General features: G+C 36.1%; 1 protein-coding gene across 11 annotated transcripts in view; it reads left to right on the top strand.

The window, feature by feature from the left end:
* ADGRB3 (adhesion G protein-coupled receptor B3) overlaps positions 1 to 18419 on the top strand; it is a 445203-nt gene that overhangs the window by 198333 nt on the left and 228451 nt on the right. For all 11 annotated transcript variants that reach the window (XM_054279273.1, XM_054279280.1, XM_054279279.1 and 8 more), the window contains 2 exons: positions 3049 to 3150; positions 3714 to 3820. In XM_054279273.1, the coding sequence (XP_054135248.1) occupies positions 3049 to 3150; positions 3714 to 3820 (209 nt within the window). The remainder of the gene's footprint in view (positions 1 to 3048; positions 3151 to 3713; positions 3821 to 18419) is intronic.

The raw sequence follows: 18419 nt of genomic DNA, 5'->3' as shown, positions 1-18419 counted from the left end.
CAACGATGGAAGGTTTTTTTCGCAGCAGTATTAAATAGATAAGACAGAATAGGAGAAGGGAGAAGATTCAAGTAATTCAAATGATACTCAGCTAAATAATAAAATAAAAGCTTTGGGAAGTTTTTTTTTGTCTCCGATTACAGCACTATTCTATAAGACATCCAAAAGCTTTTTTCCTGTTGCCTTTGTTTATGATAATTTTGCCAGGGGCATTGAATTAGGATTCAAGAGAGGAGGTGTAGTTCTACCATCATTCGAGCTGCTGTGTGCTGTAGCTCACTTGTCTCACCCTTTTGTTACCCTCTGCCATATTTGTGATCTGCCTGTGTAGATGGTAGACTCTGTCTGTGAGACCACATGTGTCTCTTGCTTTGTGTGCTGTCTGAGCTTCCACAGATCCCAATTGGGTTGATTGCCTCTGGGAGATGCACGTCTTCTCTCCAGTAATGTCAGAAGAAGACTGTGCTTCTAGACCGCTGACTTTGTTGAATATTTGTGCTTAGGTGGGATGAATTCAGGTCTATCTTTACAGGGGTGTAGCGTGGTACATTTGAGTGCATGCTCTGTGTGGGAAGATGCTGGTGATTCACATCAAGAGTGAAAGAGGACTGCCTTTTATTTCCCAATGATAGCAAATTTTACCTCAGTATTTGCTATTTGCTTCTAAATTCTGGTCGTTTTCTATGACTTTGTACAGCAAACTCATATTTACCTGTGGGTGTGTTATGAATTAATTGTGCCATAGTTACAGAAATACTTGAACTGGTTCTGAGGATCAGCAAGGCTTTTTAAGTCAGTTATAGTGTGCCTGTAATGCCTCCATGAGCGACATGGGTTGCAGCCTCACAGATGCTTTAATGTGGGCGAATTCCTGATGAGTAAGCTCTGCCAGATAGGTTTGAGCTTTGGGAAGAAGGAGTTTGTTTTTATCTGCAGCGTTCCTTGATCCTTGTACGAGGCATTAAAAGGCCAAGAGTCAGCCAGAGACCAGGAAAAGGGCTTTGCCTGGGCTAAGCAAAACTTCTTCCAAGTTCCAGCTGCTCCCATACCTCTTTCCTGATGACTCAAGGTCTTGGGAGTGCCTTTTACTTTTGAACACAAAAGTGCCCCGCTTATCTCCAGCACTAGGTCAAAGTTTCAATATAATCTTGAGTTCTGAAAACTTTAATTCAAAAGCACACTAGTACCCTTTCAAGTAGATGGGAAATCTCTGATACTACCTGAGGCTTGCTAATGTGAAAGAGAAAATATGGTGCATATAAATGTATTTATATATTTTTTTTAAAGCAAAAAATCTCACATGTAACATTCAGTATGTGGAGAGAAGAGTTTTAGTTCTGAGAATCAGCACCTAAATTGCTGATTAGTGAACACAACACATTTGAAATGGCCACAGCTGCATAACAAATATAGTTCTCACAGAGCTATAAGCTCTGGCAAATTTATGTAATTTATAATATAACCTCCTTATTATGTTAATTTACGCTCCTCAAAACAGAACATTTCTTTTGTTTATAAGGTCATAATAGAATGGTAATTGCTTTTGCTTATGTCACCAGATGGCTTATGTTTATCAAAATCTGTTTTTTCCCAGTGTATCACTGTCCTGGTGCATTCACTCTGTGGGGATATCTGAAGCAGGGCTAGTATTCTAGATTATGGATTTCACTGACTTTCTTTGGGTTTTGCCATTAATGGATCTCTTGCGTTTTATGCAGCACCAACTGTCTTGATTTACGATTCAGGAATGCTGATGGTGAGGCAAATTTAGCAAGCAATTTTTCTGCCCAACTGTGATTCATATTAGTATTACTGAGCCATCTGCTAGGTATTCTTTGTCCTCTACAAAGAGAGGGTACAGCTTTGTGCAAAAGTCTACTCAGTTCCCTTGCTCACACTTCCGTCAGCAGAAGTGCAAAACAGGGAAGATGGACGATTTTACGGGGTAGATAATGGGATGGGCAAAATCTGTAGTCTGTTCCTGCCTCTGCTAGAGATTTCCCATGCAACCATGACTGAATCATTGAATTGCTTTCTGCCTTATCACACCATCTGCTAGAATGAATTTCCTTTCTCTTTTCTTTTTTCTTGTTTTGTAACCACTTTGCTGTAATACAGCAGGGTTACTTTTTTTTTTTTTTCTGGAAATACATTTAATAATAAACAATTCCTGATTTTCTCCATTGAACTTGGAGTGAATTCGATTTCATTAACTAACATGTCAGTGATGTGAGTTGTGAGATGACTACAGCCAGATGTTTTCTGTGCTAATCTAATTTACTCAAAAATCATAAACTGGAATATACACTAACATATAAAGAGCAAGAGGAATCTGCTGTTGTGACCATGTGAAAATAAAACATGAAGTATTTGCTGAAGTTTATTTTTCCCCATGCAGTTCTGTTAGTACAAAATTGTGACAATATTTTTCCCTTTAAATGGTATTGCAATAACCAGTAAAAGGTTATTTTGCTTTATAGACATTCAGTCCCACATTATTGACTATACTTTCTTAATTACCAGCTTGTACTGAACCACATTTCAAAGAAATAGCCTGGTTTTATAATATCCTTCAGAATACACAATTCTCATTTAGCACCTTCAGCACATTTAATGTTTCAACTATCTTTTCAGAACTATTTCTTTCACATAAAGATTCAATTTTAGAAAAATCTTTACAAATTTTAGTTTAAGATTAGCATTATAACTTATCACAGTTTAAGTCTCATCATCTTCTGCTAGCTTCTTAGTGCTATTGATCAAAATAGAGCAACAAGGAAAGAGTCAAACCTGTTAACATTGTAACTACAACCTAAAAAGTGCTTGATTGCTGGGGAGAATAAAGCCATGGGTTATATGAAGTAAATACTGTCACAAAAACAGATATGCAAAATTTCAGGCTTCTCATTTTTTTACTTCAAACTTAAAATTAACCCAAGGTATGTTAACATAAACATCTCAGGAAAAAGTAGGATGAAATGGAGCACTTATTTTTCTGATATAAAATATGTTAATGTTTCTATTTAAATTCTCATTTGAAAATGACAGCGCCTTATGAAATATGTCCTGAAGACTATTTGATGTCAATGGTGTGGAAAAGGACCCCAGCTGGGGACATGGCATTCAATCGATGTCCTCTCAATGCCACAGGTACAGTACTACTTTGAAATTTTATGGTGATTAAAAGGGGAGAAATACTTTGCTTTGTGTCTTAGATAAATTATTACTGGACTCATATAAATATGCATATATATGAATATACCTGTATAAACAACACACATTGACTTATGCATGTCCATGAAGACATACACATGTACATATGACATCTCTTACAGCTTACATATATGCATGGGTATGTGATGTATGCACTTTTATCTGTATATATACATATGTATACATGTATATGTGAACATTATAGCCACAAAGAAAAAGGTGGCAAGAAATCAGTTTGACTGGATCTATCAGGCAAAGTGATGAAAATGAGGGCGAACATAAAAATCTTTTTAATTAAGGAAACACTGCTGAAAAGCAATCAAGTAAACATTGAAATGTGTTTCAGGATCTTATACTACTCTCTATATACCGATGATCATTGCATGAAATTGTTTCTGTGTGTGCCTTTAAAATAGCATGGAATATAAATAAAATAAGGTTTATTCTTTCCATTTGCTCTCACTTATATAAATATTTTCTGTCTCTTTTGTGTCTTACAGGCACCACTAGCAGACGCTGCTCTCTCAGTGTTCATGGAGTGGCCTTTTGGGAACAACCAAGCTTTGCTAGATGCATATCAAACGAGTACAGACACTTGCAGCATTCAGTAGGTGCAAAGTCAGCTTTAGTACTTGCTCTGTTTATTCATTATTTATCATTGGTGTAAAAAAGAAACTTACTTATTTGCTCTCAGGTTTGTCTTAAGCAATACCAAGAGGAAAAAAGATCTGAGAAAGAATAATTTATGTTAATGGGTATTATTTTGATCTTGTATAATGCTGGTGTTTGTGAAATAAGCCTTGTCCTACTGTAGAAGTGGAAAAATGAATCAGATTCTCTTCTTTCATGTCTGCTGCATGAAATTTTTATAGGGGTCAGAGGCAAGACATATTTTAGTTTATTAGAAAATGAGATTTACTGGAAGAGCAACTTGCTGAGAATTCTGTAATACTGTGTATTCTTTAATTGCAGAGTAGGAAGCCAGGAATGTTTCTTTTTGCTCTCAAATTTAGAACTTCACATTTGGATGTAACAATAGGAAATGATTATAGGGTAAATGTATCACAGTGTCTTGGAAAAGGTAAAGTAACTCTAGATGAGGAAATACTATGTGAGTTTTTTTCAAAAAGCCTAAAAAAAAAGCAAGTTTCTTTGCAAAGCATAGGCATTATACAATTATGCACTGCCTAAACATGTTTATTTGGATAGATGTAATACATAATGTATATTGCTTTATAAATGTATTACCATCATTTATGTTAGGTATATTACTTACCCTCTATGTCCCTAGCTGAGGCATTCAGCCAGGTTAATACTATAGTGGGAAATGAGCCTTTGAAGATTCTCATGGACAGTGGGTTTCCCTGCATGATGTATTCTACTGACATTCTTATTACTCTGCATCCTTTTCCAAAGGCCACTGCTCCGTTTATCATTCAGCAGCAGCACACTAATACAGCTCTGTGCTTCATAACTTCCCAACTTCTCAACCAAGTGCAACACTTCTGTAACATGTTTAGAATTCTTTGGTGGCTTGAAAAGCAGTAGCCTGACTGCCGGTTCTCAAATCTGGATTGCTACTTAGAGGAGATTTTGATTAATTCCTTTGAGCTGCATTTCTGTTTTGTTCAACCCAATTTATTTGAGGCCTGGGATTCAGTTTCAGAGTAGGCCAAAGCAAGAATTATTTTTAAGATAGGACAGAATAGATTGTCAAAGGAATTTTCCCCACTACACAGAAGCTTCTATTTTACACAACTGCCTGCATGTTTATCTCTCCCTTTAGTGTTCACGCTCAAAAACCACGTTAAGTTGGCTGTAACATTTTTGCATTTAATAATTTCAGTATTTTATTCTGTTGCAACAATTTCATTTGTTAGGTCTATGCTAGTTTGCAGCTCAAACTATGCAGAATGCTGTTTCATGCTATTCAGTGGTTTGACTTACCTGGCTTTGGTAGGCACTGGTAATTTTCCAAGAACCGCAAGTGTGACTTGTTGCACAAAAGACATTTCTAACCTAGAGCAGATTTCTCTTTTTTTCTATACTTCCTTTCTTGAAATATTAATATAAATAAATTACACTGTGAAATATTCTTTCTGCCAAAGAACATTTAAAAATTGGTAATGCTTTTTTAAAATTGCAGAAGCACCTAAACATATCTTTTTCCTGCACAAAATTTAAGTCTGGGTCATGTGCATACAAATTAAAGTGGACTTCTTTTACACTTGGGAACTGTTCACAAGGAAAATTGGTCTGTCTTACATCTTTCTGCTTCTCAAAGTGAACAACGCAGCATATTTAAAGAATCAGAGAAAATAGAGGTAAAGACCTATAAGGTCATTGCCCAGCAAATGTAGGCTTGTCCCCCCACGATACATATGTCAGTTCCATAAATCCCTGAAAATAGAGCTTTATAAGGAAGCTGCTGACAGACGGTGTTGCTATAATAAATATGTGTGCTTATGAAAGCATGTATGAGTTGTCTCAGTGTGCTTAACTTACCGATAAAGTTATTTTACCAATGCAGACCAGGAATAGAGTGGGGTATCACTCAGTTCTCTGAATATTTCCATAAAATCTTAGCTGAATCTCTTTCATTTATTGTCTGAAATATATAAAAGAAAATGAGATGCACAGTCTTCAAAAAAATGATGTTCCTGAAGCTGATATAAAGCAGTTTTATATTTATATATATTTGAATATTATAAATATTTAATACATTAAAGCATAGAAGACAAACAAGTCCCTGTCTTTATGCCCTCCAGTCAAGCTGCTTATGATCTAGAACCAGAAATCACATAGTAGAATTCACATGATGCTGTACCTAAGAAAATACTATCTATAGAAAAGTGTTCAGTATGATGGGAGCCAGAGAAGATTTCCTTGGCCATAGACACTGCTAACCTGGCTACACAGGTGCTGACCTGGAAGCTTATAGTTGTACTAGTAAATAAACTTAAGCTTAAAAGCCATCCTTCTAGTCATCTGCCCAGTTTAATTGTGTATGTGTTAGCATGCTCCCTGACCATTTCAGACAACACCAGTGAGCACTCTCCCAAAGAATGCCTACCACCCTTTGGAGGATAGCAGGGCTGAGAGGCCATTGTCAGCAGGCAATTAAAACATGATTTTCTGGGGCAGAGGAGGGATAGAAAGTTTAAAGTGAGAAAACCACAATTCTTTGCTATATATAGTGTAGAATTTTACCACATAACCACAGGTGATTGACTCCTGAAGACTGTTGCCTTACTGTATGTAACTACTGTAGATTCACTGCCTCATGCACAAAGCTTCTTGTATTTTTACAGTTTTCTCTATTACTCACCCGGAATTGACATGGGACAAATTTCAACCCTTAGAGAGGCTGAAACCCAGTTAGTGCTGTGTGGTCTTCAACTTGACTCAAGAGTTGTGCTGAGACCAACATGGTAGCTCTGTAAATCATGCTAGAATGGCACCATGTTTTAATCTTAAAATCCATTTGAAAGTCTATTTGTAAAGATGGAGAGTGATTAAAGCTAAAAATACACCCATAATATTAAAGATAATATACTTTGCTCGTAATCCCCAGCGCCATGAATAACAAGACTTTTTCCAGTCACTTACAGAATGTGTCAGGCAGAATTACTGCCTCTACTGCATGCCCTGGCGCTTCAGATGTAGGTTATGGCACCTCAGAGGAAAACGGGGTTGAGTAACATTGTCTGGACTCCTGGACCACTTTTTGATTCATATATCAATATTATGCTTAATATTCTATTGCAACAGTTTCAGAATAATTCCCAATCTTAAATTAATATATGTCCTCAATATATTTTTGAGATGAGTCTGTACTACATCTGCATTTCTTGTTGATGGGGAACTGAGACCACTTTTAAGCAGGAAATTTATCTCAAGTCTTCTGAATTATTGCCTAGACACTCTTCCTTCTTAATGTTCCTACATGTCCATGGGACAACTCAGGAAATTCCTGGCATAGTAAAAATATAACAAACACAAAGCCTCTAAAGAGACTATGTACTTGAACATGATGAAATAGTAGAGGGGTATGGTTTGACTTGTGGAGATCAACACTCAGTTTATGTCTTTCAAGGGCACCGTGTCCTACACGATAGGAGTTTGAGGAAGAGCAGTTTAAGAGAATTATGAATGTCAGCTGTGTTACAAATGTACAGCCTGTACTTCTGTTAGTTTATTTTACCTTGTGCACTGTGGTACAGGTTCCTTTAAAGCTAGGGATGATAATTAGATTTCTTTGAATAACAGAACCAATTAGTCATGAACAATTTATCCTACATTTGGTACAAATCAATCATCAAATGAATTCAACAAATACTGTTTGACCAGCCTTTACAGCTGCTTGACTAATAAGAAAATTTATTCACTGAACATATTAAGGGACAAAAATGCCCAAATCCATGAAATAAACCTTTAGAAAACTATTTGATTAACAGTAATAATAATATGTAAAGAACCTAGTTAGGATTATTTTCCCCAAAGCACTATAAGTGGAAAATTCAGAGTGATAAAAAGGTAGACTTTGCCTCCTGGACCTAGAGGATCAAGCAATAACTTGATGAGCAGAAAAAGAAACATCACAAATCATATACCAAATTTTTTTCTGGTTTTCTTGCATTGTTTTCATGTGTTTGCAGTGTCTGCAGCTTTGCATTAGGAAAACCTTCTTAGTCAAGCACGTTGTCTTGAATCTGTTACCAATCATTGTAGCTGAGAAGAATGTTTTGCCCAATTATGTGCATTTTTTAAAATGTATTCTTGAGAAAGAGGGGATTATGACAAGAAGTCCAACTGTATTTTTTATTGTGGATGGAAATGAAGTAAAGTCACAAGGTTTAATAAACTCTAGTGGCAGAGGATATCTTTTCTTCACTTCCTTCTGGAAAGTTCTTAATCACATACTGATCACCAGAGTTTTGTTAATAGTGAGGAAATTCCTTCTTTCTTAAATTCCAGATTAAATTATCAGAATTTGGAGGATTTTTCCTTTCTGTAGGACAGACATAATTTGGGTTTTCAGATCATTTTACCAAATCAATTCCTTCTATAGCAAAATGTAATGGACGGTTATGTTTTATTAATAGCAGAAGCTATGGACCTTGCTGAAGCCTATTTTCTCTTTCTACCCTTGGCCTATAGTTTCATTTTCTGAAAACTGAACTACTTCAGTCTAGCATATTTTAATCTCTTTAAAGTGTATCTGTTGCTGGCTTAATGGACTGTTATATGTAGAAAGGCAAATTAGATGATGATCTAATGACCCAAACTTAGTCTGTATAATATTACGAAGTATGTTCCTCATTGCTCATTATCTTCTTTTGATCTGGAAGCAGAAAATTATGTGCCTAATTATTTCACATAGAATTGTGTACTTTACCCAATACTTGGCTAGTCTGGACTGATGTCTTCTGAGGTGTGGTTTGAGGTTCTTTTTACTTTATTTGTATAAATAGGGTAAAATCCTTCCTGAGACTTAGAAATTTTGTTTTTACTGTGTTTATGAATGGCTGCAGGACCAATAATAGAATCAGTGATTAGGACCCCACAGGCCTACTTCAGATGGTACCCAAGAAAAAAAAATTACCTAAATGCCTCAAATAAGAGTACATTTTGCTTTCATACACTCTAGAAGCCTACCAAATTTGGTATGGTGCAAGCAATAATACTAAGAAGCAAGACCTCAGAATTAGGAATAGTCTACATTATCATTCTTCCAAGAAGCATAAATAAAGAATTCTTCATGTATTCATAATACAGTGTGTGGGTAATAGCCACCGAAATTAGAGAAAAACATAGCAAAATAAACAAAACTATGCTAAACGAAACTAAATAAACAAGAATCCACTCAATTCATCCCCAACTGTCCAAAATCTAAAAACAGGAAAGAAAATACTTGAAGGAGGACTAATGAAAAAAATTAAAATGCGATTCAAATAGTTAGGTGTGGAAGAGCAATGAGATTTCACATTTTATGAGCTTTCTAGGAATTGAATACTTAAGCTTTTCTGACCATTTTTAATAAAAACCATTAATACATAAAATCTTACCATGGAGCTTTAGAAATTGATTTTGTGAAAATTGAGGAAATACTTGAATACACAGGTTATTTCTTTTTTCTCCTCTGTTATGCACTCAAACTAAGCAATAGGATTTATTGAATTATAAAAAAAAAAAAAAAAAAAAAGATAATTTTGTAAGGAATTGGCTTAAAAAAGTATTAGTAATGTATTATTCTCTTACCACACACTGAAATAGTCCTTTTGCCTAAAGTGATTTTTCCTCTACATGTCTTATGCATGGTCTAGTTAGGAAGAGATTTGAACTGCTCTCATAAATAATGATGAAGACTAAACCTGTTATCAAGAAACTTTGCTCCTGAAAGACATCTCCAACAGTATCAGAAAATCTGTACTGATACAGACCCTTTTATAAACCTGTGTAGCACAGTTTTCATGCCTAGATCATGAAATTCTGTATTTAGCTTCTGTGATAAAAATAAGGCAATATTTTAATAGATTCATAGGATGGTTTGGGTTGAAAAGGATCTTAAAAAACATCTAGTTCCATTCTCCCTGCCATAGGCAAGGCACATTTCAGAAGATCAGGTCCTTCAGAGCTCCATGCAACCTGGCCTTGAACACCTCCAGGGACAAGGAATCCACACATTCTCCAGGCAGCTTGTTCCAGTGCCTCACCACATTCACAGTAAAGAATTTCTCCCTTATATCTAATCTAAATCTACCCTTTGAACAGTTTGAAACTGTTCCCACTTGTCCTGTCACTACATGTTCTTGTAAAAAGGTACTGGAAGGCTACTATAAGATCTTTCTAGAGCCTTCTCTCCAGCTGAATAATCCCAACTCTCTCAGCCATTCCTCATAGGGCTGGTTCTCCACCTCTCTGATCATCTCTGTAGCCCTTCTCTGGACTAACTGCAACAGGTCTATGCCCTTCTTATGTTGGGGGTCCCAGAACACAGTGCCACTTTTGGTGATATAACACCTAATATAATATGCATTCATGCCAAATGGGCTGCTTTTTATCAGAAAGTCGAAAAAGTAAAATATCTCTTAACTCTTGGGAGTTAGGAAGTAAAAATCTACATATGAATAACCACACTGATGTCAAAATACTAGCACTTACAAAGGAGCATGGGAAGTTGTGCAGGTGAATCTTTACATACCAAACTAATAATATAGCCATAAAAATGCATTTCTGCTGCTTCTGCTCATACTATAATTTTGTTTCAACTTTTTCCACAGCAGTGTTATTCACAATTTTGCAAGTGCTTGGCTAAAATATAATTTGATAAAAAGAGCTTTGAGGTGAATGATGATTTGCTCAGCTGCAGCTCATTAGAGATGATTTTGTTTTTCCAAATTATATTACAAGGGCAGCGTACCAGCCTGTCCATGTACTTCTCACTGAAATGACTGCTGTACTCTGAGGAATGAAAGGCTTCCTACTAAAAAATTTACAGCTCCTTTTTTTTGCTAGTTTAGTGCTTCATTTCTTTTTATATAGCTACGGAGCAAAGCAGCCAGGCTTAGTTTTATAGATTTGAATGCAGATGCCTCAAAAACAACATTTTTCTTCTTCCTCAGTCTATACTTATATTGGTATATGCCAGCTATTCCTCTTCACCTTCACAGATTTTGATAGGCAGGGGTGTCAGTATATGATCTGCTTTCCTTTCTGTGATTCCCTTGTAAGGCCAGAATTTGCAGCTCTGTTTTGTCATTTCTGTTATCTTGTCTGCAGGACGACAAACTTTTATCTCATCAGAGAGCAACTGATAAGAGATTGTGCAGGCAACAGTTTTCTCCTGCCTCACTCACATTTTCCCGTTTTACACAGAAGAAGATTAAAACTTAAGGGAAAAAAAGCTAGTCACTGTTAACTTGATGGTGAGGGCACTCTACAGCTGCCTGGAAGGAGGTCTCTTCTCCCAGGCAACAGGAGTGACAGGATAAGAGGAAATGACCACAAGTTGCACCAGGGAAACTTTAGACTAGACATTAGGAAAAGTTCTTCCTGGGAAAGATTGTCAACCTCCAAACCCTGGAGGTATTTAAAATACATATAGATGTGGCACTTGGTGACATGGTTTAGTGCTGAAATAACAGTTGGACTCAATGATATTAAAGGTCCTTTCCAACCTAAATAATTCTAAATAATAAATAACTCTATGATTCTGTGATCTTGTCAAAATATACATGCACCTCAGTCTTAGAGACACTATACAGTAGGAGAAAACATTTGTCTCCTTCTCTGCACAAGCGCATCATAACTTAATTCAACCTCGGGAGTTCCTTTTCATCCTTTCTGCTTTTGAATATCTGTTTTTTAATAGCCAACCAATCCCATTTGTTAAATTAAAAGAAAAGTCTCCACTATCATTTCAGGGTCCATAATATTTTTTTCCATATCTGGAACATACACATTTACCAAAGATTAATAAGTGTGTTAAATAAAATGTGCTCCTGTGTTTGCTGCTGCTGCTGCTGCGTCTTCTGCAGTAGTGAGCAACTGAGTGTTCCCTGATCACATTGATAATTCCAACCAACCAACCAACACTGCAGCCACAGATGAACTTCACTAAGGTATGCCAGAGGTAAAACAATAGAAAGCCATTTAAGAGGTTGGTAAAGAAAGATTTCATCTAAATTTCCCTTTAAGCCTACCAGAACTGCTGGAACCTCCACTCCAATTGAATGTGGCACTGACTGCGAAATGACTGCAAGAGTTTGGCTTGGCAGCAGGAGACAAAGAAATGGTCACAGCATCTTACACCTACAATTATTCCCTTGCTTTTTGTTCACTACTTCATTTGCTGCATTTCCCCAATATGGTTTATTTAAGTACATGAGGGTCAAAGGATTTTTCTCTTGCCCATTACTTTCTGCAGCATGCCCATGCAGAGATTAGGACTCCCAAGTAATGATAATTTCCTTGAAAAAAACTTTTTGGTTATTCTTGCAAATAAAAGTGAGTGTCATGGAAATGACTGTATGGAAGCAAAATGATATAAGTATAAAAATTGGTTAGAATCAAATAAGCATTTCAATTTTAGCATTTATCAGAGCTTTATGGTTTAGGGACATATACTTACAAGGATGACCATGTAGCATAAAAAATGAAAGACAGCTCATTTGTAGTACGTCCCTTTGTGACCTGTAGCTTCAGCCATTCAGTCACTATGGAGAACCAGGAGACTTTACCCCAAGCAATGTTATGTCTGTCATAAAATGAAAACAACCCTCTCAGAGTCGTCATTCTCTTTTTCCTCTCCACTCTTGCTCTTGTCAGGTTGCATTATACATAGATAACACAAATCTTGAAGAAGTGCCCTCTGGTTAAAAACAGAAACAACAGTAACAACAACAAGATCTCTCACACAACATGCCAACGTGAGCAGGATTTAATCACAGATAATTGGAACATTTAAGAGCAGTGCTTAATAAAATAATAATACAAGCCTTGGTCAACAAACATAAAAATGAGTATAAGAAAAAAAGTGATCTGTTCAATTATTATTCAGTCCTAATCCTGAGACTCATTTGTTATTCTACTGAGAGCAGTCTAATTTATACAAAATATCCATTAAAATGTTTTGTTGGATCCATGCGCAAATCAAAATACTGAAAATGTGTAATTACTTTCTCTCTCTTACCTATTTAGTGGTTATAGCTCAAGGATTAGAATTGACAATATTGATGATGATGAATATTAGGATGATGATGTTGATTAAAAAAAGGAATTATGTAATGGGCTAAAGTGGTAAAAAATCTCTTGAACAGCATAGTAGGAGTCTTCTTGTAAAAGAGAGCAGAGGGAAAAAAGGTACAGAAAGAGTGAAGCATTTCTCTGAGCTGTTCACATTTTTCTGAAAACATTTTTGACCTCCACACATACTAGACTTTTCTTTTTCAAAGATTCTTCTATAAACCTGATCACATACAGAAGAGCTCATGCAATTTCATCTGTGCAGATATTCAGTTTGCCTGAGATTAATTTTTAAGACAGCAAAGGATTCTGTGTAAATAATCCACCTTCTTTTCTCTAAAACCAAATCTCTATTTTAGGGAACATTTTGCTTAAAAATGTTTGGAATTATATGACAGTGTCATGACTGTTTCAATATAATGAAGTGATCCTAGATTTTTTTTTTCATCTATATACATTTTAAATAAGTTCCTAAAGCATTAGGTTGTAGTGGTTTCAGCTGAGTGCAGAGAGGCACAGATTGATGCACAGTTTCTGCAAAAACTTGGTTCAGAAGATTGCACACCATGAGTGTATGAATGCAGGAAGGCTGAAGTTCAATTTCAGGGCACTCCTTAAACTTTGACTTTTCTGGTTGGGATAAATTATAGGAGGCTTTAGTTTTGGAACATTTGTAGGGATGTGTTACAGAGTTACAGAACTGAAAGGAAATTCATGAGACCATCCGGCCCAAGCTTCTGTCCTATCAGAATCAGCTATACTTGTGTTATTCCAGCTTTTTTTCCTTGGCTTTTATCAAGGCCTCCAGTATGGAAGTCTGCATAGTGTTTTCAGGTAAACTGTACATCATTTCCTTTGCAGTTGTAAAGTTTTCCTTAATTTATAGCCTTAATCTTCCTCGACATAATGTATACAAATTATTTTTTCCCTTTGCTGCTGCACACAAAGGGAATATATGATTGCCTTCTTCTTTGCACAAAATGTTTATTTAATAGTGTGTTATCGTGACTGAAATTGAGACTGCTAACTAATTTCACTGATGAAAAAGTGGAAAATTACTTTGTGTTTCTTGAGGACCTTCCTTCATAAAATACTGAATATATAGAAAACATCTCTTGCATGACATTAGGTTATAAATATTTGAATGCATACCTGAAGATGCATAGCCCTATCTTTAGACTTACTCTGTTTCTTTTAAAAGATGGATGAAATTGTATTCTCAAACACTGAAACAGCCTGAAAATAGAGAAACAGATTGTAAATAATTTATTATATTGAGGGAAAACAAAGTTATGTGCCAAAGCAGTTAAAGGACTGTCTATTGACTAATGACGATTTTGTAAATAGGAACAAATTTCTTACAATGACATCACATTACAGGTGTGGTGTGAATATTCTTACAATTTCTATATCTAAAGAGCAGTATATTTTACAAAATATTAGTCTTGAGTTCTGAAGTTCAAAAGCAAAGTGGTTTGCAGATTATGAGCAATTTCAGGATATATTTTTATTTCAAATGATCGTTTCTCACTTCTTTTTACTATAATTACTAATTTGGGTTCTTATAGTTCCCCCTACCTTAAAATGCGTTAATGACATCATTAGTAATACCTGGCCATGAATCCAATATCATCTTAAAAAAAAATGAAAAATGGTTGATGGTGTAGTTACTCTTCAAATTAATAATTCTTTTCAGTCTTTTATATGTTTCTGGAGGGTTCATTGTTTTCTGTCCTTTTAAACTACATCTAGCTGTTAAGTCTGCAGTAATTACTATGCAGTAATAAATTCTACTCCAATGCAAACAGCCTAGGAGATCTGACTTTGTAAAGAGGCATTTTTATGATATCATACTTTCTGAAAAATTGGGGCAAAAAGGCAGCTGGACCCTGAGTCAAAGTCCAGTTAAACATTTCAGTAATTTTTCAAGTATGCAGCCACACAGTGCAGGCTGATAGTGGCTGGGCTGACAACTGAAGTGTCAGCTTAACAGCTGCTTCATTTCACTATCTCTCAGCTCATAAACTTTATTTTTAATGAGCCTGCCCGTAGGACCACTAAAAAATGACCTTCACACAGGGCGTGGAGTGGTGACCAAAATAGATTTCTTGGGCAGTGCATAATATCACAGTGACCACAGAAAATAAGCAGTATGGTGAGAAAGATGTTGTACTAACTACTGATGAGAATATTCTGTATTTTCATACAGAAACATTATTGTGGTAGCTGTGCAATATTTCACTGCCTTTGACTTATACTAATCTGAGCATCTTCAGTGGCTTTAATGGTATTGTGTCAGTTTACATCAACTGAATGAATGGCCTGTGATTTTAAAGTTGTGTTTAGGAGTTGTAAGCTGTCTTACAACAAGAAAATACATTACATAACAGATAATAAGGAGGCTTTTAATTTTTCCCTGCACATTGCTTGCTGGTCTTAGAAAAAAATTCTCTTAATTAACTCTAATTTTCAACTCTTTTCTTAGCTAAATGCATTACAACTTTCTGTTTTGCTGTGCTGTTTGTAAGGATATGCTGCTAGTCTAACTTGAAGTAGTGTGGGTCTGGCTAGGGATTGAGAAAAAGGACTTCCATGTTGTATGAGAGGATGAAAAGAAAGGTGCTCTTGGAGCTGTGTATGAGGGAGAGAGGATCCTTGAGCTGGGAAATCAAGCTTTCTGGGTATGTCATTTAACAAAAAAAGAGTTCCAAACTGAGCTGTAGTTTTTAAGAGCCAGTAAATTCTGATATACTTGAAACAACTTCATCACAACCCTGGCTGCTTTTGAAGCAAGTGTAATAACTTAGTCCTGTGACATTGTGGGCACTTGCTAGAACTTTTTTATCATTGTGTCCAAAGAGGAACCAAAATGTCTTCCTGAAAGCACCAAAGGCCACACTACAGCTCCCGCTTCTGCTCCTCAAGATCTGCAAAAAACCCATAGCCTTACTTGTTTGAAAGTATTAAAACTTGTCAAAAGTAGGATAATTTCAATTTATTATTTGCATTCCAAAAGCAGCTGAGGCCAAGACTTCTGCAGGCTTTGTATGTCCCAAAACCATCAACAACTTAGCCCCTGGCATCTTTAAAATGTGAATTTTAAGTCCTGCAAGAGCACAGAAAAACAAATGGGAAGTGAACATACAGATGAAGCAGAAGGAAACAAAATAATGCACTACAAAATCACTTGCTGAATAGTTCAACAGCCTTCCTACCAGTGTTTATACAGATATAACAGCACAGCAGTTTTTATGAGGACTGATCAATTGCTGTTATTACTGATATTAAAAGAACATCTTTTTTCTCTCTTTAAACCCTGCCTTCAAGTTGTGTGATGCCTTTCCCACAGTAAATTCTGAGGCACACGTTAGATTTGGGAGTTCAGCTCTATGGACTGTCTTTTATGTCTTTTGGGTTTGACTAAAGGTACATTCAGTATTGTTAATCCTCAAAATCTGGAAGTATGTTCTGGTGCAAGGAACAGGTGTATGAGTTACAGAAAAAGTTCTACTCTTCAGTGTCACTGTGCTGGCTGATGCTCTTTTCACTTGCTACTGAGACACAATGTGTGAGCAGATGAGACAAATGGCAACATTTCACAAGAAAATTGTCTCAGCAAAAATGCACAAATCAAGTTCATGTTTGCTTTTACTTTTTCCCAAGAAAGTAGTTCATAATGTTATGTGTACAATATCAGATTCTTGAATTTACTGAAATTAATTTCCTTCCTAAATTCTCACACCTTTTTATTCAGTATTATTTTCCTACACAATTATGTCGAAAATATTCTAAAAGGAATAGAAGCTGCATTAAATTATTTCTGCAAGCAAGCTTCTTGCCTGATTAGGTATTGCAGGATTCTGAAGACTAAGGGAGGTATTTCTGCTGAAATATTTGTTTAAAAAATGCAACCAACCAAACAAACCAATCAGTTATCACTGATTTTTTTTTAAATATCAATAATACTATCATACTTGTACCTCTGTACTCATGCTATTGCACAGATTCACTCCCTGTCCATGATGCAGCAGGCAAGTATTCTCCCAGGTCTTCAGTATTTCTAGGATTTTTTCAAGGCACTGGTGGTCCATAAAAATCCTCAGCTGCTCTTAAAGATTATTTAAGAGCTTCCTCCATGGAGCAATCATGAGGCAGCCAATTTGCCCAGCCCCAGCTGTGTGACATGTATCTAGTTTATCTGATGACTGGTTGAGAATGTAACCAAAATATGAACCCAAAGCATGAAAAAACCCCACCCTGCTTAGAATGAGTATGTCAGAGGATGATTGTGTTTTTTAAGTTGCTTTCGTGGGAGTTGTTTTGAACCATTTTGAACAGTTTTATTACATAGTGTTTCCCTGTGCATTATTTTTTTATAATGAAGGCCTGCATATTGACACAAAGTGTCTGGGGAGATCTGGAAGTGGCAACAAGTGTTTTTACATTCTTCCTTCTACATCACCACCCTGTTATCACAGAATCATCAAGGTTGGAAGAGACTTGCAATACCATCTAGTTCAACTATATGTTACATTAGTAATTTTTCCCTCTATATGTCAGTAATAAGGCAAGTTAAAAAGCAATTGAAGAAACGTTTTTAAATATCATGACAACTTTTTTTTTTTTGCCCTTTTCATAGTATTTTCAGCCCTCCTGCTTAGAATAAGGTCTGTCTTGGCTAATTATCTAAAAACCTTCAAACTCAGGATATTTTATGATTCTATGGTATTCTAGTTTTCAATTCAGAACTTGTGCTTTTATGCTTAAATTATAAGGTATATTTAAAAATAAGTTGTTTAATCCATGTGCTCTTTGTTTTAGCCTTGTCTGGCCTTGTCCTGTCTTTGTGATACTCTATGCATCTTCCTGGGATGCTGAGTCAGCTTTTAGAATTAAGCAGATCCACAAGTTCAGGTTCTAATCAGGAGGTACTTCTAGCATATTTGTTTTGGATCACTAGCCCTGAACACATCTGCTGGGAGAGCTACTGCTAAAGTATGCTCTTTTGGCAGATACACAGGAGCTGTTAATAATTAAACTTGCATTTCTGGGAAAAAGCAAACAGGATTGTTCCAAGTTAACACCTTTATGCTACTGCTACAGAAGAGAGCACCATAACCAGCTGCCAACTAAACCACCTCTCTTGCACTGACTAGCCAAGCTGGGCTGGCAGAGGTGAAAGGTCTGCTCTCCTATAGTAAATCAGATTATAACACGTACTGCCTTAGCATTTATTCCTTTCAGAGGTCTCAGTTGTGAAATGAGGGGCAGCTGTGGTTGTACAGGTGTTCCTCTGAGGAAGGGCAGTTCCTTGCTGTGTCATGACGACAAATTAAAGCTGCAGTCCAGCCCATGGAGTTTCAAGAAGCAAATGTGTGAACCACAACAAATTCAGAAGCTTTTGGTATAAAATCAATGACGCTCTGATAAAAATAATATTTCTATCACTGTAGACTACT

Source organism: Melozone crissalis, unplaced genomic scaffold, assembly GCF_028551555.1.
Source record: "Melozone crissalis strain CALT ecotype California unplaced genomic scaffold, PUWL_Pcris_2 ptg000027l_1, whole genome shotgun sequence".
NCBI lineage: Eukaryota > Metazoa > Chordata > Aves > Passeriformes > Passerellidae > Melozone > Melozone crissalis.
Note: the sequence above shows the minus strand (reverse complement) of the source record. Positions and strands in the feature narration are given on the sequence as shown.